Here is a 24,860-nt window from a genome sequence, read left to right as displayed (position 1 = left end):
TGCACATGCTCCCATGAATGGACCTGTGGAGTCTTTCCGTGTTAAATCACCTTTTGAAACAGCACCTCTCACTGGAACTGGTACCATTATAGATGGTTGTGAGCTACCGCTACCGTGTGGGTGATGGGAGCTGAACCTGGGTTTCCAAGAGCAACCAGTGCCCTTAACTGCTCAGTCACCCCCCACCCCCCAGCTCCTCTCTTCTAATAACATACTTTAGATTATAATTGCTCAGCTCTATTTTTTTCAGCTCTGTTTTTCCTTTTTCTATATTTTAAACCAGCAGACACACAGATGCTTGATTTTTTTTTTTTGGCCAAACTGTGTATAGCTTTAATAACAAATTGAAAAATGGATATATTAAAAAAGGTATGGTATGAAATCTTATTAAATATGGATGTTCCAGTCCACATTTTTGAGAAAGTGAGAATATTCCATATATTTAACATTCCTGTACACTTCCTTACAATCTAAATTAGGGGCCTGAAATGTATTTATATCCAGGAAATAAAAATTGAACCAATAATTGAAAGTTAGATATATTTTAACTCTTAGAACCCTGGATATGCTGGGCGCCAGGAGCTGCCGGAAAACTTAAAAATCCAGTTCAGAACAGTTGCAATGATGGTTCCCGACAGGCAGGTACGTGTCAGGGCTTAAGCGGATAGTCTACGTGGTTTGCTCTTTCTCCCAGTAAAGTTGCTTTAAAACGCCTCACTGTGTCGATCCGCAGATCATTATGCGAGTGAAACTTGCGAGCTGTGGTTTCCTTGAAAACGTCATCTTGGCGCAGAAGTTTTACGTCCTATATAAACTCTGTGAAGAGCAACTTACTAAACAGGTAACAGCAGCACATTTATTGCTTTCGTCAGTAAGGCATTTTTTGTTTGAACTTATGCGTCTGTGTGTGTGTGGGTATGTGCATGTAAAGGCTGGTACCCACAGAGGCCAGAAGAGGGCAGCAGAGCCTTCTGAGCTAGAGCTGCAAGCGGTTGGAAGCTGCCAGCTGTGGGTCCCAGGAACTGAACTTGGGTCCTCATCAAGAGGCTAGGCATTTGAATCTGTTGTTTGTCTCTCAGACTGCATCTGGCTGTCTTATTCTGAAAAGAGACGTAGGTTGGAATCCTGCCCTGTTACCTTGCTTTCTCTGATGGAACGATTCCTTTTTTACTCTAAGGAGAGGGAGAAGAATTGCGTTCCCAACACTTTGCAGCATAGCCACTCTGCAATGCCTGCAGAATATCTGTACAGGGTGAGCCTGCACTTGGAAGTTTCCAGTGAAGTTTCTTTGTTCTCCCTTTCCCCATCCCTAGGTCCACTATGACTTTGGACTGAGAAATATCCTGTCTGTGCTGAGGACCCTTGGGTCTCAGAAAAGAGCCCGGCCAGAGGACAGTGAATTAAGTACGGTCATGCGAGGACTAAGAGACATGAACCTTTCCAAATTGGTAAATATCCCTGATCTCTCTCTCTCTCTCTCTCTCTCTCTCTCTCTCTCTCTCTCTCTCTCTCTTGACCCTGACCTAGTTTCTTTCTGCTCACCTGGCAAGGGAGCTTTACATGTTGTGCTCTGAATGCAATAGTCACGAAGATAGTTGGTGTGTCTAACCAGCACCCAATGAAAGTTCCTCCCCTTGCCGGTTGTGTGTAGTAAATCAGGCCATCAGAGAGGGCTTCTGTTCCAGGTTTCAATCCAGTTTCCTTTAAAAATTCTTTTTGAATTTTAATTTTATGTTTATATATATATACATATATATATATGATTTTTTTGCCTGAATATATGTTTGTATATGTACCATGCATGCACATGTGTCCTTGGAGGAACTGGAGTTCTAGGTAATTGTGACCTACCGTGTGGCCCTCTGCAAGAGCAATGAGTGCTCTTAATCAATGAGCCACCTCTCCTGCCACCTGCCACCTATTGTTTGTGTGTGCACACATGCATGTATGCGAGTGCATGTCTGTTGTTTGTGTGTGTGCACACATGCATGTATGTGGGTGCATGTGTGCAAATGCTTGTATGGATCAACAGACACATCATGAGATGTCAGATGACAACTTTTGGGAGTTGGTTTTCTTCTACCGTGTGGGTCCCAACGACTGAGCTGAGGTTGTCAAGCTTGGCAGCAAGTGCCTTTGCCCACTGTGTATCTCCTTAGCCCCCCTCTCTCTCTCCCTCTCCCTCCCTCCCTCTGTGTGTGTGTGTGTGCATGTGTTTCTCTGTATCTGTGTAAGTGCGTGTATGTGTGTCTCTGTGGATGTCTGCCTTTGGGTCCAGAAGAGGGTGTCAGATGCCCTGGAGTTGGAGTTATGGACAGTTGTGAGCTGGGTGATGAGGGTGCTGGGAACCACTCAGGTTCTCTGGAAGAGCAGCGAGCTCTCTTAACTGCTGAGCTGTCTCTCCAGTCCTAAACATCAATTTCTTAATTTCCAAATAAACAACATCAGGTGTGCATGTGGAAATTAGAGTCGTGACCTCATTTTTTTCATGTTTGCTATGGTGATGGCCAGAGTCGAGCTTATGTGCCGTGTGCCGTGCCGCAGGTGAAGCCTCGTGTATGGGCGTGAAGCCCCGTGTATGGGCGGCATGCAGGAAGTTTGCATTCTAGGGTCTGAGCTAAACAAGAGCCTCTGGAGAGGTCATGGCGTTTGCACGTCTTCTTCAGATGGGCTTTTTTGTTAGGTCCTCTCAGCGTCCCTGTGACAGGTTGACCTACTGTCTCTTATTCGAGAGGGGCACCTCGGAGAGGCGAGAGGACTCATCTCGTCCATGATCATAGTCAGCCACCTTTCCCGTGCCAGGCCCTCTGTTCCTTATGCTTGGAACTTTGACAATTGAGAAATCATCAGTGTGTGTGTGTGTGTGTGTGTTTGTGTGTGTAGTGCTCAGTGATTAAGCACACTTGCTGCTCTTCCAGAGGATCTGAGTTCAGTTTCTAGCACCCATGTTGGGTGGCTCAAAACTGCCAGTAACTCTTGCTCCAGGGTGTCCTCCACCCTCTCCTGCCCTCTGTGGGTCTCTGCACGCAGGTGCACATGCCTACATATGGATACAGATACATAAATAAAAACAAATCTTAAAACAACACAAAAATCATCAGGGGAGCTTCAGAGGATAGAAGAACGTGAGAAGGGGCTGGAAGTTGGGAATTGGGTGATCTGTGTCTTAAAGACACAGCAAACCAAGAGTGGGAGTCGGCTTGCTCAAACCCAGTCCTTAAAAACAAAGGCAGGACACTGTTCTGATGGTGTGTCCGGCCGCTGTTGGATGAAGTCATTGAGGATAAGGGCTGTTTCCTACTGTAAGTGAGCTATCAATACCCTGTTTCCATGGTGGTGGGACTATAAATAGCCTACTTTAAGATTAGCGTGAATATGAACCTGTGAGGGGCAGATAAAGCAACTAGATAAAACACGGATCAAGGCTGGATTGTGGAATGCCTAGGTATTTTGAGCACCATAGGTGTTGGTTCAGCATTGGCGCTGAGAGTGCCAGGGGGTGCAAGCCTGCCTCGGAGTTAAGAAATGATCCTCTGGGAACAAAGTGGTGAGGACCACGCACTTAGCTGAGGACCTACTCAGCTAAGGAATGATTGTTGACTGGCTGTGTTTGTGTCGATGCATGTCATCTTAGGTTGATGAAGACGAGCCCCTGTTCCTCAGCTTGATCAACGACCTGTTTCCGGGGTTACAGCTGGACAGCAGCACGTACGTGGAACTGCAGGCTGCCGTGAGCAACCAGGTCCACCTAGAAGGTCTGATTAACCACCCGCCCTGGAACCTCAAGTTAGTGCAGGTAAGGGCCTTTGGAGTTCACGGGCGAGTGCACAACAGGGGTCACGATGACAGATCTTACCCCCTGGTACTTACTCCATGTAAGGGTCTATACTGAACCAATGCCGGATAGCCATCATCGCAAGAAGAATGCTCAGGGGGCTGTGTTTGTTTTTAGAAGGAATGCATTTGTCCTGTCTTGATGAAACCCAGCACTCATGTAGTCTAGCTGGTACTTAACCCTCACGAGAAGATCGATGGAAACCAGAATCTGAGAAGGGTTGGGAAGGGAGGCCACAGCCCAGCTAGCTGGCTTCTTGCATTCACTCTGGTGGTATTACTGGGAGCTCATGTGTGTGTGTGTGTGTGTGTGTGTGTGTGTGTGTGTGTGTGAGTGTGAGCACATGTTATGGTTCACCTATATTAGATGTCTAGCCCAGGCTGGCTTAGAACTTCCCATGTGGTTGAGGATGGCCCTGCCTCTGTCTCTGGAGTGCTGGGATCACGGATGTGCACCGATAATCCTACCGTATACTGAGTACCAAAAGCCAAGGGCTTCGTGTACATAGGCAAGGATGAAGCGTGAATCTGATTAGTCTTATTAAATAAAAACAGTCAGATATCGAGGGGGGGTGAAAGCTGAAAGATCAAAGAAGCAGAGAAGCCAGTCACTAGAGTTTTTACCTCTACGACATCTCAGACCGAATGGGGGTGTTCCTGACTCTATGAACCCTCAGACTAAATGGAGGTGGTCCTGTCTCCACCTGCCTTATATTCCTGTCTCCTCCTTCTCCTGATTGTGCTGGGACTAAAGGCCTGAGCCTCCCAAGTGCTGGGATCAAAGGTGTGAGCCACCACTGCCTGGCCTCTCTGGTTAACTAGTGGCTAGGTCCACCCTCTGATCTCCAGGCAAGCTTTCTTTGTCAGAACACAACCAAAATCTCAGACCACACAAGCCCCCTAGGACTGAGCTATGTACACTTCGAATGTCTTGGTGGATCCCCTCTCCCATTCCTGTGTACCCAGTGTCTGTATGCTTTCACTTCTAGTAGCAAATGGAAGGCTGAAGCCACTTTGTATGTGTGCACAGGGCAGGCATTGCCTGAGCACTTACTGCTCCAGCTCCCAAGTGCCATCTCCTTAAGGAAGGATGGGTGGGGGAGGGGAAAGGAAGGCCAAGTTCCTCTGATTCTAGGTGGAGAGCCCCTGGTGGGATCAAGCCTGTCTGCAGGCTGCTGGTGTCCTCCACTGCACCTTACTCGGCTGTCCCGTCCCCGGACTGTCTTCTCCACACCCTTCTCCTCATCTCATCTCCCAAAGGTGCATTGGAAAAAATTCAAGCTGTGTGGCTGGAGACCCAGAAGGCTTTGTGATGCTGCTTTCCGCCACTGGGGGGCGACATCACCCCACTTGCGGGCACACTCAGAGCCCAAGGGGGGATAGTAAGAGTCAGTCCTGCATTAATTATTTGCACGGGTGATGGATTTGCGGACAACTCATATCTTGGAGAGCTTGGACGCAGCGCCACCTGTCACCTTGGCGACGCGAAGCTGGGACAGCTCCACCTTCAAGTTGTCCAGTTGTTTTAGCAGCTCCTCCTCCTTCTTGCCGCGCAGGTCCCGAGCCTTATTCTTGGCCATGGCTGCGTTGCTCACCGCTGAGGCCGCCTGGTCCGAGAGAAAGAGCCATTAATTATTTCCAAAATGTAATTCAGGTCCCACATTGTCATTACTTTACCACGTATGTCGTTTCTTAACGCGATGCCAGTTTGCTTCCCGCAGCCAGTAAGATGAAGGGCACTTGAATGTTATTTAGAGCCTTTGAAATTTCAGCGAACGCGTACGAATGCCAGCCAGAGGGTAATAACCTACATTTTCCAATGTGTCATTTGATCGCGTAGTTGTATGAGACCTCGCTGGTGCGGCATGGCCTGATGACTCTTGGGCCCAGTGGTTCTGGGAAGACAGCGGTCATAACTATTCTGATGAAGGCTTTAACAGAGTGCGGGAGGCCCCACAGAGAGATGCGGATGAACCCCAAGGCGATTACTGCACCCCAGATGTTTGGCCGACTAGATACAGCCACAAACGACTGGACAGACGGAATCTTCTCCACTCTGTGGAGGAAGACGTTAAAAGCTAAAAAGGGTATGCACGGGCCTCCCTCCGAGTTTGCTTTTTTTTTTTCTAGGCAAGCTTATTAACAATGACATGGTGTTTGCTTAGTTTTTTGTTTCTAGTTTCCACTGGAAAATCGATTGATCTTCCCCTACCCCCTGTCCTTGTTTGCAGGTGAAAACATCTTTCTCATCCTCGATGGCCCCGTGGATGCCATTTGGATTGAGAATTTAAACTCGGTGTTGGATGATAACAAGACCCTCACCCTGGCTAACGGGGACCGCATTCCCATGGCCCCCAACTGTAAGCTGCTGTTTGAGGTGCACAATATTGAGAACGCCTCTCCGGCGACGGTGTCGAGGATGGGCATGGTGTACATCAGCAGTTCGGCTCTCAGCTGGAGGCCAATACTGCAGGTGGGGACCGGAAGCAGGGGGGGCGGGGTGGGGTGGGGGTCCTGGAAACAGGCGGTGGTGGGGCAGGGTGGGGGGCCTGGAAACAGGCAGGGATGGGGTGGGGGCCTGGAAACAGGCGGGAGTCTGTGTGTCTCCACCATTCTACTTTTGCTCATGTGTATCAGTGTGTGTTCAGATGTTCATGTGTGAGTACACGTGGAGGCCAGAAGGTGGCCTCCTTGGGTGTTTTCGCTCAAGACATCCTGCCACCTACACTTCTTTTATATTTGCGACAGTGTCTCTCAGTGGCCTGGAATTTGTCAAGTAGGCTAGGCTGGTTGGACAGAGTGAGTCTCAAGGATTTGCCTGTCCCTGCCTCCCCAGTGCTGGGATCATGAGCACGTGCCATTGTGCCATCATGCCTAAATTTTTAACATGAGTTCCAGGATTTGAACTCTTGTCCTGGTGCTCACAAGGCAAGCCCTGCCTGCCAGTTGAGCTGCCTTCCCAGCTCTGCACTTCCTCAGTAAGCACAGATATCGTTCTCTGACTCCAGGCGTGGTTGAAGAAGCGCACCCCGCAGGAAGCCTCTGTGTTCTTGGGCCTGTATGATAAGGCGTTTGAAGATACGTACACGTTCATGAAGCTGAGCCTGACCCCCAAAATGCAGCTTCTGGAGTGTAATTACATCGTGCAAGTAAGACTTGCCTTGCTTTAGCCTCTTAACCCAGCTCTTAACCCAGCCGCCACCTACAGGCATCTAGAATGGGAAGTTCCTAGGGGCTAGGAAATCTATCCTCCGGTGTGGGTGCGAGGGTCTGAGAAGCTGAATTCCCAGAGGAGAAGGGATGAATTTGGAATGCGGTGCTCTAACTCTGGGGCCAGAAGCACCCTTAGGGCCTGCGTAGAGGAGGCCCTTTGCCTTTTCAGAGTGATAAAGCCAGACCCAGCGGCAAGAGTGGGCTCAAGCCCATGCGTGCAGGTTCCCAGCTCACTTCCTTTCTCCTGGTCACACAGCCTGCTGAAGCCTTATCTGTCCTCTAACACTGGGGGCTGTCAGGAAGGCATCAGGCAGTCTCTCGGGATAGTTCTGTTTTCGTTTCCCTTCCCCTCCTGCTTTTGATTTTCTTCTTTCAAATATTTTAACCCAAACATTTTAAAATTGAAAAAAGGGGGCGGGGATCTTATTTGAAATCTTTTGCAGTCTCTCACTCTCCTGGAAGGTTTAATCCCCTCTAAAGAAGAAGGAGGCTTCTCTTCTGTGGAGCAGCTCCATAAGCTGTTTGTGTTTGGCCTCATGTGGAGTTTGGGAGCCCTTTTAGAACTGGAGAGCCGAGAAAAACTCGAGCTCTTTCTACGAGGTCACGGAAGCAAGTTAGACCTGCCAGAAATCCCCAAGGGCACCAACCAGACCATGTACGAGTTCTTCGTTAGTGATAATGGTAAGTGCACTGAATCGTGGTTCAAACAAAGGGACTTTAACGTATACATTTTTCAGAGTTGAGAACGAAGCCAATGAGGAATATAACGATGAATACCGTTGTGAAAATATGTCAGAGATAGGATTTCTTATATTATCTGTGCTGGAAGCTGGCACCTTCCTGACTTCTTCACCTGGAATGGTCTCAGTAAAACCTACTATGAGAAGCATCTCCTGGCTCAGCGCCTGCCTCCTGATGCTTTAGGGAGCAACATGGAAGCACACACAACTGAGGAGCCCCGTAGTCTGTCTGTGCCAGTGTCAGAATGAGGAGAGAGATCCGGCGGGCAGGGCCATGCCTTTGTGTCCTGCATTCCTCCGGGCCTCACCTTCCCTTCAAACAAATACCCCTTAACTTGATGCCTTTGTCCAGAGCCAGGCTCCCATTCTTCTAAGCCCCGAGAGAACAAAATGATAAACCCTTCCCCTTGCTTCCCATATTTACCTCTGCATCCTCCCCAAACCTCCAGAGTAGCAAAGGTACTTTTGCGTTGAATGCATAAACTCAAAAGGATAAACAGAACAGCAGGGAAGCCAGCAATAAAAAGAATCCAGACGGCAGGAAAGCAGCCGGCACGAGGCTTTTGATTTAACATGCAGGATGCTGCTAACTACTAGTTGAGAAGTAATTTGTCGTACATCTCCCGGAACCTCCAGAGGACTCAGGAAGTGGAAACAGCAGGGAGGTGGAACCAGCAATCAGAGGGCTGGTTCTCAGTCTCTTTAAGAAAAAAGATTTCCTAGTCCTCTTTCCAAAGCTGCTGCCAGGCAGCCGCACCCACCTGACCCTGCCAAGGGCTGAAGGGAGAGCTTCTGAGTTCCCCAGGCACTGTGGAGGGTGAGAGAACCCAGCCAGTGAGAAGAGGTGCACGTCCGTGTTTCGAAAGGATTGGAACAGATGCATTGTACCATGGTATGAGTGTAGAGGTCAGAAGACAGCTTGTGAGAGTTGGTTCTTTTCCTCCCACTCTGTGGTTCTGGGGACTGAAGTCAAATTGTCAGGCTTGGTGGCAAGCTCCTTTAGCGGCTGAGCCATCTCCTGAGCCTTCTCTAGGCTTCCAACTCTAAATGATTAGTGCTGATTAAATTTGTATGCCCAAACATCTGTGCCCATGAAGTAAACCAAAGTTTTCCATACTTTGTGCTCGTAAAGGGCTCTCAGTTCGTTATTAGCTCACCCTTCAGTTTGTGTGTGTGTGTATGTTTGAATGTATGTGTGTGTCTGTCTCTGTATATGTGTGCATACGTGCTTTTATGTGTGCATACGTGTTTTTATGTGCCTCTGTGTGGATGTATATGGGTGTGTATGTGTATCGCGTGTGTATGCATGTTATATATGTGTGCATGGGTGTGTATGTGTGTATTCTTGTCATCACTGGACACGAGCACTTTTGGAGAGACTCTTTTCTTAGATTTAGAAGTCCCTGCTTCCAGACCAGCTGGAGTTCCAGTCTGGGTGTAGCCTCTGACATCAGCAAGTGGGGCTCAGTGTATGGAACAGTCCTTTTAGACACTGGGCAAAGGCGGAAAGAGAACCAAGTCATGAGAGAAGGCGGCTTCTAGCAGGTGCTTAGGGAACCCAACCAGAACGGCCAGTCTCATCAGGGCAGGAAGGGGTGGACATGGAGGAGGCGGCTGGGTTAGGGTTTGGGGAGGAATGCCACTGCAGAGGGACTTGCATGGAGAGGAAGAGCCAGAAAAGAGTGGACACAGAATGGCAAATCACACACAGTGAAACTGCACTGACTGACGCATTGAGCCCATGCTAGGAGGTAGACAGGCAGCTCGAGGGGCGGGCTCCTTGCTTCTGTACCTTCCTGACAGTTACCGAGCAGCTCACTCTCAAACAGAGTTCATCTTTTCAAGAGCAAAGAAACATTTACAGCAATGCTGTAGACTGTAAAACATTCAGAACAGGGAGACTTTGTATCTCTCTGTTTGTATCTCAAAAGAATAAAGGTTTCAATTAACCCCAGCAGAAGAGCGAGCAGAAATCGATGAAATAAAAACTGGAATAGAAAAAATGATGGAACCAAAAGATGTTTTTTTGTAAAGATCAATAAAAGTGATAAAGCTGTTATTAGAGGTATCAGAGGTTAAGAACATAGGAAGATATGAATTACCACTGGTGGGCTGGGACTTAACCTCAGTCAGTGGAGTGCTTTGCCGTGTTAGTGGGAGGACCCAAGTTTCATCCCCAGAACAGATGTAGAAAAGCTGACATTGTGTGTATGCGTGTAACCCCAATCCTGGGGAAGAGGAGACAAGAGGGTGCTCTGTGTTCACTGGGCGGCCAGCGTGATTGGTGAGCCCCAGACCAGCGAGATAGCCTGTCTAAAAAACAAAATAAACAGACAACAAAAAAATCCATGGTGGATGAAATCTGAGGGAAAGCCACACCAGAGGTTATCCAGAGGTTATTTCTCTGAACTCCATACGCATAGACGCACATGGACAAGCATACACATGCACACACATATGCAAACACACGAAAGGAATAAATGAGTAAGCAAATAGCCATTGGCAAGAATGAAAGGGGGAGCATTAGATAAGTAGGTGTATCGATGTTTCAGGAAAGCATTTCAGTGTTTTGTAGGATCTAAGCGATTGTTTCTAGCGCTTGGCATTTGTATAGCTTTACATAAGCATCCAAGGGCACGTGCTGATGAAGATGAAATTCTGCCTGCCGTGCAGGTGATTGGGAACACTGGAACAAGAGACTGCAGCCTTACTTCTATCCCACGGACAGCATTCCAGAGTACTCATCCATCTTGGTTCCCAACGTTGACAACATCAGGACCAATTTTTTGATAGACACGATTGCAAAACAGCATAAAGTAAGTGTCGTGAGCTCTTAGGTGGCCCCAGACCACGTTACCTCTCATATACAACAGGAAGAACACCCAAATCCCAACACAAGGGCCCGGACAGGGTGTCGCCGGAGAGGGAACCCCTTCTAGCAGTGGTTCCAGGTTCCAGAATGGTCTTCCTCTCTGTCTCCACTGATGAGGAATGTGGATGTCGCCTTCCAGACACACTTCTGTGCCCTAATGGGGGGGTGCAAATAGGCAGCCATATTCTCTTCCAGCACCCCAATATTGCTGTGTGCACTCTTCAACCTTTAGGCTCACTGGGATTGATCTGAATGTGGGTGTGACCAGAAAAGCAATTGAAAAGCAGCATGGGGTCGACTCGTGGGATGGCGAGTCATAGCAGGGAGAGCCACAGGGTGTTTGGCGCTAACACAGTGCGGCACCGTTGAGCCCTGTTCTTCCGCTCTTGCAGGCTGTTTTGCTCACGGGAGAGCAGGGGACCGCAAAAACTGTGATGGTGAAGGCCTATCTGAAGAAATACGACCCCGAAGTACAGCTCTCCAAGAGCCTAAACTTTTCCTCTGCCACAGAGCCCATGATGTTTCAGGTAGAAGCCGCCGTTAGCTGTGGTGATACTAAGCATGCTAAAGATTTTCAGGCGGTGGTTCTGGTAAAACGAGTGGGCTCTCTGTGTGTTTGCCTGGACATGCGGTTTAGTGGTTGGCATCAGCTAAGTCTGCTTTCCTTTTTAAAGATCACATTGATTTTTATTTGCGTGTGTGTGTGTGTGTGTGTGTGTGTGTGTGCATACCATATGCATGCGGGTGCCTGAAGAGGCCTGCAGGGGGTGCTGGCATTTGAGTTGCCGTGTGGGTGCTGTGAACCAAAGCTGGCCCTCTGCCAGAGCAACGAGCACTCTTGAGTTACTCTTTAAAGGAATCCATTTCTCCATAGCTAAGTTTGCTGTCTCATGACTTAATTAGAAGCCAAATTCAAGTAGTGTATTTTGGCTTAATGTTGAACCTGAGGCTGGGCTCGGGAGCATATCAGTTTTAGTATATTGATGGTTAACATTCCCATCTCTTGATGCTATTTAAGTGCTTATTTAATAATTATGCTCGAACTTACCTGGCTCTGATAGTAAGTTATATTCTGTTTTGAAAACATGGTGAGTCTTAAGGGTGGAAATCCAGTGGCCATGACACACCACTTTCTTTTCTCTAGAGAACAATCGAAAGCTACGTGGATAAGAGGATGGGAAGCACCTACGGGCCCCCAGGAGGGAGGAAGATGACTGTGTTTATTGATGACATCAATATGCCGGTGATCAATGAATGGGGAGATCAGGTATGCCTTAGGAGCTTGATGCAGCGGATGTGTAACTCCCCTGGAGCTGGGGTTGCAGGAGATGGTGTGTCATCTGAGGTGGGCACAGGGACGTGAAATGGGGTCCTCTGAAAGAGGCACCCCCAGCTGCTGAGCCTCCTTCCAGCCCAGTGTTTTCCCTTAATCAACCTCCTACACATTGAGTCTAATCATAGTTCTCAGCCCTCTGTCTTCTCCCTTCTGAACCCATCTGTGGTTTGGTAGGATTCTTCATGTCTACTTGGCATCTCGACTACATGCCCTTTCTGGCTTCCCTGCTCCAGCCTTGCCCCAGGTTTCATGCTTGCTCTCCTTCTGTAATGACCACCTACTAGCTAACTAATCCCAAACAGAGCAGCCAAGCACTGCTTCTCACCCACCCACCCACTCACCCAACGGCAGACCACGATCCCCGTTGCTGTCATCTGTCAACCCAAGCCCGTCCCCATTAGAGGACCTGACCAGCATCCAGTGTATCCTGATTGGCTCCCAGTGACATAGCCAGCCTTGAGCTCCTTCTAGCTTGAGTCCACCAGGCCTGGCCCTTTGACCCTGTTCCTGCTCTTTATGACCCTTGCTCTGGGACCCACTAGCAGCTCAGTGCCCACCCTGAGAGCAATCCTTGTGTGGTTCTTCGTGCTTCTGCTCTACCTCAGGGCCAGAGGACACTGGCAGTTCTCAGAGGTGGAGGCACGCTTAGCTCTGGCCTGCCTTCATGGTCCTGGGCTCTAAACTCATTTGTTCCTCAAGGGGTGTCTAGTCAGACTTGAAATAGCCCAAACTTGTTTGGCGATGAATCGTCTGTAATTCAGGAATCAGCTGCCCCATATTCAACCTGTCAGGACTCCCGCTGCTCTCCATAGTGAGGCACCCCTCCTGGGAGCCCTGTATGCCACCTCCCTGCTTTATGTCCTCCGAAGCATTTATGGTACAGTGTTTTATTTGCCCATAAGCATATGCCTGTACGTTTTGTCTCCCGCAAGAATGCATGCTTCATGAAAATGGATTTTTGTGTGTGTCTGAAGAGAGCCTGCCACACAGTGGTTGAATACTGGTTGGATGAAAGACTGTTCTATTGGGGGTGCTTGTGTGTGGTCCCCTTGGAGATACCCAAACAGAATACATTTGAATACACAGAGTTGGAGCGTGGAAGGGAAGCTAAAGCCGGAGCAACCGCTTTGAGATTCTCGGGGATGTGGAGTTCCGGTGGTGTGGCTGGAATCATGAGAAGTGGGGGGGGGGGCTGGAAAACAGTTAAATGTGAGCGTGTGGGGGTGAAGCATGGCCAGGGAGTGATCCAGAGTCATCAGAGGATTCCGGAAAGACTACTGCCTCAGGAACCAAGGCAAGAGGCTTTTTCTCTAAGAAGGAGGACACGTCAGCAGAGTAGGAGCTACAGAGAAGAGTCTGTAGCCTCCAAAGCGAAATGTTGAGTAGTTCCTAGTGTCGAAGACTCGGGGCCGAGGCCACTCCATGTTCTGATAGGAAGTGAGAGTTGGAGGGGTCTGGAATCAAACTCGTAGCTCTAAGCGTGGTTTCACAGCCGTCCCCTAGCTAAACTGACTTGGAAATTTGTTTTAGCAGTATAATGAGGGGCACCCTGGCCTCACACCAGATGCCGGTATCATTTCATTCAAGTTGCCTTGCAGGTGGTGATGGTCAGAATGACAAGCACACTTCCATGGAAGGAGCGGGGCGTTCTCTGATAATCTCATGCGTGGCATTGCAGATAACGAACGAGATCGTGCGGCAGATGATGGAAATGGAGGGCATGTACAGCTTGGACAAGCCCGGAGATTTCACCACCATCGTCGACGTGCAGCTCATCGCGGCCATGATCCATCCCGGGGGCGGGCGGAACGACATCCCACAGCGCTTGAAAAGACAGTTCACCGTGTTTAATTGCACGCTGCCTTCAAATACTTCTATAGACAAGATTTTTGGTACGAGTACTCTAGATGCTTAATTTCCTATTGCATCATATAATGGATACAAACCACAGAAAAATTGACTTAAGAGCTAATCTTGAGAGTCCGTCTGGAATGGGGATGAGGTATCTGAAATGGACAGCTAAACTCCAGCATTAAGATGACTGGTGTTGGTAGCTTGTTCTAGGACTCAAGATACTTAGGAAAAAAATTGTAGATGGTGGCGTAGGGAGGGAGGGGTGAGGAGGTGGCTTAGTTGGTAATGTCGGCCATGTAAGTCAGAGAGCCTGAGTTCAATCCCACAGTAGTCCCTGTGTGGGGTATAGAGGCAGTAGTATCCTGGGGTTTGCTGGACAGCCAGCATGGTCATTTTGGCACGCTTCAGACCAATGAGAGAGTCTGTCTTAGAAAAGGTGTGTGGCACCTAAGGAGCAACAGCTGAGGTTGTCCTCTGGCCTGAGGACACACACACACACACACACACACACACACACACACACGGGAATGCCTGTATACATGTGCACACACATACCCAAGCATGCACACACACATACACACATGCATATACACAGACAAACACATGCACAAATACTTACCCACATATAAGTATACCTGTACATACACACATACGCACACATACGGGTATACCTGTGTGCATGTGCACACACACAGGCAAGCATACACACACATGCATACACACACTACACACACACACGCATGATAGAGGAAGCTCTGTGTTTTGTCCTCACATGGATGGTCAGGGCAATCTGGCTGATGAGTGACAGCCCTTCCACACACGCCGTGGGTTAACAGTAATAACTAGTGCTTTGAAGTGTTAATGAAATTCAGATTATTGGTACCAAATTTGGCATCTATAACATGTACTATGAAAAACCATGAAATATAGGACAGACTGATATGATTGCTTGACGAGGCAGGCACTGGAAATCGGAACAGAAGGGGGGAGAGTTTCAGTAGAGACAGGAACAGTCTGTAATGTGTATGGGAAAACTGTTAAAATTGGACCCCTGCCTCATGCCAAAGCACAAAATCAAATACATGTAGACTAAGGACCCAGCTATGGATGGCTGTTGGGAGGATTAAGCATGAGTCCGTACGTAACCCACTGCCGCTAAGGATGGCTGGGCCCCTCTGACTTACAGTGCTCATCCCTGCTAGGTAGTCAATCTTGTAATGATTTTTTTCACGAGACTAAACATGTGCCCATGACCTTTAAAGGAAAAACTGTGTGCCTTCCGTCTTATTTTTCTCCCCAGGAGTCATTGGCTGTGGATACTTTGATCCGTGTAGAAAGTTCAAGCCTGAAATATGCGAGATGATTGGGAACCTCGTCTCAGTGGGCCGAGTGCTGTGGCAGTGGACCAAGGTAACTGCAGCTCATTAGGAGTGACACACTCAGGGTGGAGAGAGGGCTCAGCAGCCAAGAGAGAATCCAGGCTCTGTTTCCAGCATCCTCATGGTGCCCACAACTGTCTGATGATCGGATGCCTGCTTCTGGCCTCTGCGGGCACGGTACACACACGGTACACAGATATACATGGAGACAAAAACGCTTGTACACGTAAAATAAAAATAAACAAGTCTTTAAAAAACTGGACGAACTCCGTAGGGTACATTTTCAACACAGAAAAACCTTCCTCTGTGAACAGGTACCGCAGAGAGCATTTCCTGAGTTAGTGGTGTGGGTGAGTTTCGGACCGTCTGACTTCCATCAGAGCAATCTGCAGAAGATACTGGGGGTGCGGAGACAGTTTAGTCAGTAAACTGTATGCTGTGCAAGCATCCTGAGCATCCATGTCAAAAGACAAGCTTGGCAACACATGCCTATAATCCTCGCTCCGGGAGGCAGAGACAGTAGGGCCTTGTGGGGTTGCTGGCCATCTAGTTTTGCCAAATCTTTGATCTCCAAGCACACTGTGTCAAAATATAAGGTGGAAAAATGATAGAGGAAAGATGCCTGATGTCAACCTCTGGCTTCTACACACGTGTACACACATGTGTTCACGCACCTGCATACACAGCAACAACTGCACGTGCATAAACCACACACAAGAAACTAGCTTATTTGAATCTGGATGTGAATAGTCATTATTCTTGCTGCATGATCACCAGCTGATGTTTAGTTTTTGTTATGATGGATTTTCTTAGCCACATAGCCGTGTATTTATAGAAAACCCATATAGTACGTGTGGTTTTGTCCATTCACCTGTCCATATGTACTAGTGAGGTCGGCTGTCATTGGGCATGGTTTCCCCAAGTTCATGTGTTTTTTAGGAATTCATGGCAAAGGGACTTGTTTAAGGCTGACCGGTGGTAGCGCGCCAGGAGTTGGAAGTTGTCTCTTTCTTTACATTTTTCTCGAATCCACCCTGTTTAAGGATTCATGGCATTAACATTTTTTATGTTACCTATTTATGAATTTTTTTCTGACATTGATGCTGTGACGAAAGCATGAACTTGGTTTTGATTTCTTTACCCTCCAGGTCCTGTCTCAAATAGGAAACATGATGGGGCTGGAGAGATGGCTGTGCGCACTGACTGCTCTTGCGGCCTCCACTGATGGCTCACAACCACCTGTAACTCCAGTCTTAGGGTCTGATGCCCTCTTCTGGTGTCTCTGGGCAGTGCACCCCTGTGGTGCACAGACATACACACAAGCAAACAAAACACATAAAAGTGAAGGGTGTATAAGATAGAATAGTCAAAAAGACATTTCTATGCTTAATTTTTATCTGAGAATTAAACTGAATTAACCTTGTTTCTCTCCTCCAGGTGAAGATGCTGCCAACGCCCTCGAAATTTCATTACATCTTCAACCTTCGCGATCTTTCCAGAATTTGGCAAGGGATGCTAACCATAAAAGCCGAGGAGTGTAACTCAATCCCCATCCTCATGTCCCTCTTCAAGCATGAGTGTAACAGAGTGATCGCAGACAGGTGTGCACTTCAGCCCTGAGGTTTACACACGTGGCCTGAGAAGCTAAATGCCTAGATTAACACTTGTATTACCTTCTCAGATCCGTGAAGTAAGGATTATTGTCTCAGATTGTGTGTGTGCACACACATGCATGTGTGCATGTGCCTGGTATCTTTTCCAATATTTTTTTTTTTTTTTGCGTCGAGGTCTCTCACTGAATCCAGAGCTCACTAATTCAGCTAGACTTATGGGCCAGAGAGCGCCAAGGCTCCTTCCGCCTCTGCCTTCCTACAGCTAGGGTGACAAGGGGCATGCTGTTGCTCCTGGCCTGCTCCTCACTGCCCTGCATGTCACAAGGACCCGTGGACTTCACCTAAGCCACAGGGCTGTGTCCTTCTCCAAATGGAGGGCGTAGTGTTTCCTGTCGTGAGGCGAGGAGGGGGCAGCGTTGGGTAGAGAGGTCGCCTCTCTCTTCTGTCTTCTTTTCAGTGCTGTCCTTTCAGGTTTATAACCCCCGAAGACGAACAGTGGTTCAATTTGCAGCTCATTCGGGCGGTGGAAGAGAACATCAGCCCTGAGGTCGCATCAAATATTCTCCCCGAACCGTACTTTGTGGATTTCCTCCGGGACATGCCTGAACCCACGGGGGACGAACCTGAAGACACCATGTTTGAAGTGCCCAAAATCTACGAACTGGTACTTATTTTTATCTCTCTGAGGTTTTCAGGAAACATTTTATTTCTCAGCATGGATGAAGGAAGATGTCTTGTTTTGTGTCAGCTAAGGAGCCATTGACAGTTGATGGCTACTGGAAGAGGGGGAGTCACTTTCCTTCAAGGCCCTGAGAGTCTACCTGTGTTTTAGGAGATGGTCCAACACCCATGCAGACACAGGCAGCGCTAAATATCCTCAAAATGGGTATCATATTGAGAGATATGTAGATACAGATGGATGGATGGATAGATAGGTAAGGATAAACATTGTAAACTCTACGGAATTCAAATTTCAAAGTTCTTAGATAAAGTTTTATTGAGACATAGTCATGTACACTTGTTTATATTTTGTCTGTGGTTGCCTTGCAAGAGCAGAGTGGAGTAATTGCCATAGAAATGTTAAGGATCACCAAGCTGAAATATCTACTAGTTTAGCCGTTATGGAAGTTTGGCCAGCCTTTGCCAACAGTCCCAAGTTAGAAAATGTCACTTTGAAAGTGTGTTGTTCAACAGCCTCGGTCCCTCGATAAAGTATTGAGGAATTGGTGTGATACAACTTCAGTGAATTAAATAGAGCTTACATGCCATCATCATATAGTAATAGATTGGGGACTGGAGAAATGGCTCAGCAGTTGAAAGCACTGAGTGCTCTTGCAGAGGACTCTGTTTCAGTTCCCAGCACCCACATGGCAGCTCACAACCCTCTGTTGTTCCAGGAACGAGGTGTCTGACACCTCTGGCTCCAAGGGCATCTGCATGCATAAGTTTACAAAAACTCACTCGGGAACACACATACACATAAATATAAAATAAGCAAAAAGAGGTAGATTTAATGAAATAAAACCAAGATTTCAAATACATTTGGGGGAGGGGAGAAGACTGTATGTCAACGTAATTATAAAGAGCAGGCTGAGCAAAAGAATAATGTAAAATACAGTAGGCAAGGCTTTGCTTCAGGGCGACAAAGTTGTGGATTTGGTCACATAAACAACATAAAATGTCTGTGTATTTTCAAAAAGCTAAACTACGAAAACACAGACTAAAAACAGAAAAAAAATACTTGCTACATCAAAAAAAATTTGGATCTTACAAATTATTTTTTCTCTCTTATAGGTGCCAACCTTCGAATTTCTGTGTGAAAAACTCCAGTTTTACCAGAGGCAGTTCAACGAGTACATCAGAGGCACATCTCTTGACCTGGTGTTTTTTAAAGATGCAATGACTCACCTAATTAAGGTTCTGTTGATTATTTCCTGGGACAGGTGGATGTTGTTAACTTAGTTTCTTAGGCGAATGTGCTGTGAGAGCAGCCATTCTACCAGGCAGCCCCGAGAAGAGCAGCCATGCTTGAATCAGCTCCCTGTTTCTGAAAACAGTGAATTATTAAGAGCCCACTTACATGTGTTTTCCAAGGGCAGATGGATTTCGTGCCCAGAACTCCTGGCATTCTGGTTCTGAGTGCTCTCCATTCTCAGAGGAAGCCCCAACAGCCTGTGAGGAAATTCTCTTTATTGGAGTTATGCTTAATTATTGTGTGTGCAAGCCTGTGTGCCCATGCTCACAAGAGGCCAGGGAGATGTCTGTCATTCTCCATGTTATTTCCTTGACACAGGAGCTCTCATTGAAGCTGGATCTCTGGCAACCAACCATCTCTGGTGACCATCCTGTCTCTGCCCCTTATAATGCCAGGAGTGTATGATCATTCCTGGCTTTTACATGGGTGCTGGGATTTGAACTCAGGTCCCCATGATTGCACAGCAAGGGCTCTCTCTCTCTCTCTCTCTCTCTCTCTCTCTCTCTCTCTCTCTCTCTCTCTCTCTCTCTCTCTCTCTCTCTCCTCTCTTTCCAGGGTTTCTCTTTGCAGCCCTGGCTGTCTGGGAACTCACTCTGTAGATCAGGCTAGCCTTGAACTCATATGCTGTCTCTGCCTCCTAAGTGTTGGGATTAAAGGCAAGCACCACCACTTCCAGGCACATAGCAAAGACTCTTATCTGCTGAGCAATCTCCACAGCCCTGTTGCGGGAATCTTGTTTGCCCAGGGTTGAAAAGACAGTTTCTCAAAGTGTCAGCAGTCTGGATGGAGAGCAGATTGGGGACAAACTGATGGGGAGGGGAAAGAGAGCTATTTGTTAAGTTTTTCTGGCCTGACAAACCTCTCCACCAATGCAATAATCCAAATCAAACCAAGTTAGAAAAAGGCCCAGATTTAATGGATGCCAGAGCTCCAGGTTGGCCCTTCAGTGCCCTGGGGAGGAAGACTGGTAACCACAGAGAGGGAAAAGGAGAGTCAGAAAAACCACGTGTTTGTTCTCTGGGGGGGGGGGGGGCAGTTTAAATAGCCTGTGGGCGTGGTCTTCACCCTCCCTGGGGAGGGGCCACCGTTTGATGGGCTTTCTTGGAGGTGGGGTTTGAACTGAAGCAACCCCCAGGGGAAGGGGCTTGAAATGGAACTTTCCACCCAACATTCCAAAATGGATGCCAGGAACAGGAGTGAAGCCACCAACCAAACATTCCAGACTTTTGAATAAGGATGTTAGGGACGGAGGTGACGCTTTCAACCAAACGCTATTTAGAGGTAGCGTGGTGTGTTCCATTGATGAAAAGCTGCCAGACAGGCTGTTCCTTTATGTGATTGCATGATGGAAGAGGACTTCTTCCTAGCAGCGATGACGTCATGCATGGATACAGTCTCAAAGTTAGTGCAGACATAAAACAAGATAAATAAAATCTTTCAAAATAGATACGTTTATGGGTAATAATGGATTCAGTGAGCCACCTCTCTCCTTCCTAGTTGGTGGCGTTAGAATAAAAGACTAAAAGACAGCCTTTTTTTGCGGTGTCTTCACATGGCCAGCATAAGCTCTGAACCCCCATTTGCCCATTATCTGGACTGCAGGAATCTGTCACAGAGAAGCCACACCAGGTGGGAGGATAGCTCCCACAGGCTTTCTGTAAGTGTCCCCTTTACTCTTGCTAATCAAAGAACTTTGGTACTTTGCGAAGAGAGATGGCAGTATTCCTTGTCCATCAATGCCTGTATGATTCCTTGTAACAGACGGCAGACAATACACAATCAACTTTAACCCTTTCTTATACTTTGTGTATCCTTAGCATCCACGAAGTCTTAAATTAAAAGAGGGCAGGAGAGACGGCTCAGAGGTTAAAGCTCTTGCTGCTCTTCCAGAGGACTGACGTTTGGTTTCTATGACCCACATTGGTTAGCTCTCAACTGCCTGCAGCTCTGCTCCAGCAGATCTGATATCCTCTTCTGGCCTCCTTGGGTACCCGTACAACACATACCCCTGCCCCATGCATACTCCCAAGTAAACATAAAATAAATTTAAAAAATAAAAGTAATGGCACATGCATGTAAGCACACAGAACAGTTATGAAACAGGAGAGAGTAAAACCTACTTGGTTTTTTTTTTTTTTTTTATGGTGCAGCTACAGGTGGGCAAAGGAAACTGAACGGGCTGGAGAGCCAGCTAAGCAGCCAAGAATACTTGCTGCCTTTGCACAGGACCTGAGTTTAGCTCCCAGCACCCATGTTGGTGGCTCGTTGTCATCTGTAACTCCAGTTCCAGAGGATCCAGCACCCTCCTCTGACCTCTGGAGGCACCCCCATGGCACACACATGTGATACACTACACAGATGTGACATACACATGACATGAACACATAAAAAAGAAAGAAATTGAGTTAAATAAAACAATGTGGCATGTTAAAACAATAACAAATGGCAAGACATAGCATTATTAAGAAAGAGTCTAAAGTAGTCTGGAAACACGTGGTCAGACTTTGACCCTGTTAGTGCAAGAAAATGTAGATATTTGCACCCATTTTTCTGATAAACTCTTATTTTAAAAAAATAGATCTCTCGAATAATCCGAACTTCCTGTGGGAACGCCTTGCTGGTGGGTGTCGGTGGCTCAGGAAAGCAGAGCCTTTCAAGATTGGCGTCTTTTATTGCTGGATATCAAATATTTCAGATAACATTAACCAGGTGAGAGGGAATAAAACTTAATGTTGTGTTATCCCGTAGTTAAATGTTTGATAAGAAACCGAGAGCTTTGGTGTATTGCTTTACCTCATTTCTTTTTTGAATACTTGTTACTTATTTTGTGTGTGTGTGTGTGTGTGTGTGTGTGTGTATACATGTGAGCATGCCAAAGCATTCAGGTGCCTGATTTCTTCTCCCACCATGTGGGTCCTGAGGGATTGGATTCAGGTCATCAGGTTCGATAGCAGGTACTCTTACCCATTGAGCCATCTTTCTGGCCCTCTATTTCTAAGTAAAATCTCGTATATAAGAAGATTTACACAGATTATGGGTAAGTAGTACACCCACAGGCAAAGACCTCCATGATGACAGCACTAGTCGACATGCCAATGTGGGTGGGAGATATTCGTCAGACCCTACCCAGAGATGAAGAGCTCAAGACAATCAATGGCCACAGAGAGAGGGAGAATCAGTTCTCACCAGGGATGGACCTCCTGATAGGTTATCGTGGTTAGCCTGAAACACACCTTATAAGAATAACACTAAATGGTAGGTCGTGTGTGTGTGTGTGTGTGTGTGTGTGTGTGTGTGTGTGTGTGTGTGTGTGTGTTTGTGTAGGAGGGGGTAGAAGGGACGAGAGAGAATAATGATTATAGCAGAAGAGATAAAAATTGAGAGAGTGAACTGGACAGTGGTGGTGCACACCTTTTATCCCAGCACTCGAGAGGCAGAGGCAGGCGGATCTTTGTGAGTTCGAGGCCAGCCTGCTCTACAAGAGCTAGTTCCAGGACAGGCTTCAAAGCTACAGAAAAAGGCTGTCTTGAAAAATAAAAAAAAATGTAAACAAAGACTACCCATTTGTTTTCCAGACCTGAATGATCTCACAGAAACTATATTAGTTACAACACTGTTTGGCCAATAGCTTAGGTGTATTCCTAGCGAGCTCTTACATCTTAAATTAACCCATTTCTGTTGATCTATATGTCACCACGAGGCTGTGGCTTACCAGTAATGTTCTGGCATCTCTCTCCTTTGGCAACCACATGGAGTCTCTCTGACTCCACCTTCTTTCTTCATGCAGTCAGTTTAGTTTTTCTGTTTTGCTCTATTCTGCCCTGCCATAGACCAAAGCAGCTTCTTTATTAACCAATGGTAATAAAACATTTCCACAGCATACAGAGGGGAATCCCAAACAGTGTTGTAATTAATATAGTTTCTGTATGATCATTTGGACCTGGGCAGCCAGGAAACAAAGGTACAGTCTCCGCTTACAAAAAAAATTGAGAGAGCATGAGGGAAGATATGGGAGGAGAGGGAGAGAGAGAGAGAGAGAGAGAGAGAGAGAGAGAGAGAGGGGAGTATGAAATGATGTGAATACAATACTCATGTATGAAATTCTCAATATGCAATTACATAGCACAAACTATGTTAAATAGAAATTAGCTAAAATGTGTTAATAGAAATTAGTTAAAAATTGGGAGGTTTGATATCTTAAAAGATAGACTGATGACTTCTCTTGAGATAATTGGAAAAGCTGCCATCAGAGACTGCCTTCAGGTGGCTGGCTAAGCCATGGTTCTGTTCTTGAGTGGGCTGTGCACTTGAGACTCCAGCCTCCAGTACTTCTTCCCTTGTTGGTATTGAGCCAGATTCCTGCCCCTGAATCTGTGATCCCAGTGACACTTAGATCCGCCAGGAAACAGGTGGACAGAAGAAGCCCCCTCTTCACAACTAGTAGCCCGCTCACCACAGTATTTCAGTTACTTAGGCCAAATCGCATAATGTATCTGTAGGCTCTCCCTGCATCTAGCCACTTAGTGAGCTGTGCACATGACTGCGATATATAATTTGTCACTAATTTTATTCATAATTTGTTGTGACTTCCCTACCCCCAAAACCAAAGTCGTCCAGATTTCAGATTAGTTTTAGGTGTTAGGTGTATATTCCCTTGGACAGTATCTGCTGACTCGGATGGCTGGATAGTGTTCATGCTCATTTTCCTGTCCCATTATTATTTCTGGGTCACCTCTGTTAAACGCTCCACTTCTCTGTTCTTGAGATGTATATAGCATACTTATTTAGAATGGTAACATGTAGTTCTTTATCTCTACTCCCCGTTTTTTTTTTCCCCAGCAGACACCATTACTCAGTATGTGTTGGGGACAGTGCAGATTTTTGCTCTAATTATTGTGGTTTATTACTGTGCCTTGCAATAAACTATGATTATATATGTTAATGGGTTACTTTTTAAGTTTATGTGTATGTGTGTGCCTACTTGTCTGTATACTCAAGATGTGTGTGCAGTGTCTGCAGAGACCAGAAGAGGACCCCAGGTCCCCTGGGACAGGAGCTACAGGCACTTTTGACTTACCTAGTGTGGGAGCTGGGAACCAAATTCGGGTCCTCTGCTAGAGCAGCGAGCACGCCTAACTGCTGAGCCGTCTCCCCAGCTTCGTTCACATCTCTGAAAAGTCACTTGCTGCCTCTCTTGTAGGTCTTACAATGTGAGCAATCTGATAGAAGACTTAAAGAACTTGTACAAAGTTGCCGGAGCCGAAGGCAAAGGCATCACCTTCATCTTCACGGACAATGAGATAAAAGATGAGGCTTTCCTGGAATACCTTAATAACCTGCTGTCCTCGGGGGAGGTGGGTCTCAGAGAGGGGCAGCTCACAGTGAGAAAGTGTGGATGTGCGTGTGCTCGTGCGCCCACATCTAGGTGTATGTGTGTATGTAGATACATGTGCATATGTGTGAACTTGCATGTGGAACATTGTGCTCAGTCACCACCCACCTCTCTTGGCTTTGTTTGTTTTGGGCAAGAGATTTGCTGGTGCATGGGACTCTGGCTGGCCAGTGAGCCCCAGGTATCTGCTGGACTTCATCTCCCCAGTGCTGGAATTGCAGACATTGTGCCACTGTGTATGACTTTTGTTTTGTTTTTTGTTTGTTTTTCTGTGCATGGCTTTTTCTGTAGGAGCTGGGGCTTAAACTCAGGGCCCCAGTACTTGGATTATGTCACACCTGGATTTTGTTAGTTTTTAAAATGTGGATTCTGGAGACCGAATTTAAGTCTTCATGCTGGCAAGGCAAGCGCTTTATCAGCTGAACCATCTCCCCAGCCCCTAAATCCAAATCTCATTTGTGTAGGAAGAACAGGAACTTTACAAAAGCGGGATTGTTTTGCATACATTCTTGACTTGGGAAATGAGATTTAGGCACACACGATGTAGTAGGTTATTTCATTTTGTTTTTGTATTTGTGTGAAGTGAATGCTGCCTACCTCCATATATATATTTTATATGTTTTATTTATTCCATCTTAAACACAGTTCTGGC

At 46.9% G+C, this 24,860-nt stretch overlaps 1 protein-coding gene across 1 annotated transcript in view; it reads left to right on the top strand.

Annotated features, from left to right (window-relative positions):
• Dnah8 (dynein axonemal heavy chain 8) overlaps positions 1 to 24,860 on the top strand; it is a 225,044-nt gene that overhangs the window by 89,220 nt on the left and 110,964 nt on the right. Inside the window, exons 45-62 of the mRNA XM_038342351.1 lie at positions 556 to 642; positions 734 to 841; positions 1,314 to 1,448; positions 3,635 to 3,796; positions 5,675 to 5,921; positions 6,066 to 6,307; positions 6,843 to 6,983; positions 7,491 to 7,728; positions 10,461 to 10,603; positions 11,052 to 11,186; positions 11,804 to 11,926; positions 13,674 to 13,887; positions 15,150 to 15,259; positions 16,666 to 16,829; positions 17,313 to 17,505; positions 18,636 to 18,758; positions 21,395 to 21,525; positions 24,017 to 24,170. Coding sequence (XP_038198279.1) covers positions 556 to 642; positions 734 to 841; positions 1,314 to 1,448; positions 3,635 to 3,796; positions 5,675 to 5,921; positions 6,066 to 6,307; positions 6,843 to 6,983; positions 7,491 to 7,728; positions 10,461 to 10,603; positions 11,052 to 11,186; positions 11,804 to 11,926; positions 13,674 to 13,887; positions 15,150 to 15,259; positions 16,666 to 16,829; positions 17,313 to 17,505; positions 18,636 to 18,758; positions 21,395 to 21,525; positions 24,017 to 24,170 — 2,850 coding nt within the window. The remainder of the gene's footprint in view (positions 1 to 555; positions 643 to 733; positions 842 to 1,313; positions 1,449 to 3,634; positions 3,797 to 5,674; positions 5,922 to 6,065; positions 6,308 to 6,842; positions 6,984 to 7,490; positions 7,729 to 10,460; positions 10,604 to 11,051; positions 11,187 to 11,803; positions 11,927 to 13,673; positions 13,888 to 15,149; positions 15,260 to 16,665; positions 16,830 to 17,312; positions 17,506 to 18,635; positions 18,759 to 21,394; positions 21,526 to 24,016; positions 24,171 to 24,860) is intronic.

Source organism: Arvicola amphibius, chromosome 9 (assembly GCF_903992535.2).
Source record: "Arvicola amphibius chromosome 9, mArvAmp1.2, whole genome shotgun sequence".
Classification (NCBI taxonomy): Eukaryota; Metazoa; Chordata; class Mammalia; order Rodentia; family Cricetidae; genus Arvicola; species Arvicola amphibius.
The sequence above is the reverse complement of the archived record's forward strand: the minus strand, read 5'-3'. Positions and strand labels throughout refer to the sequence as shown.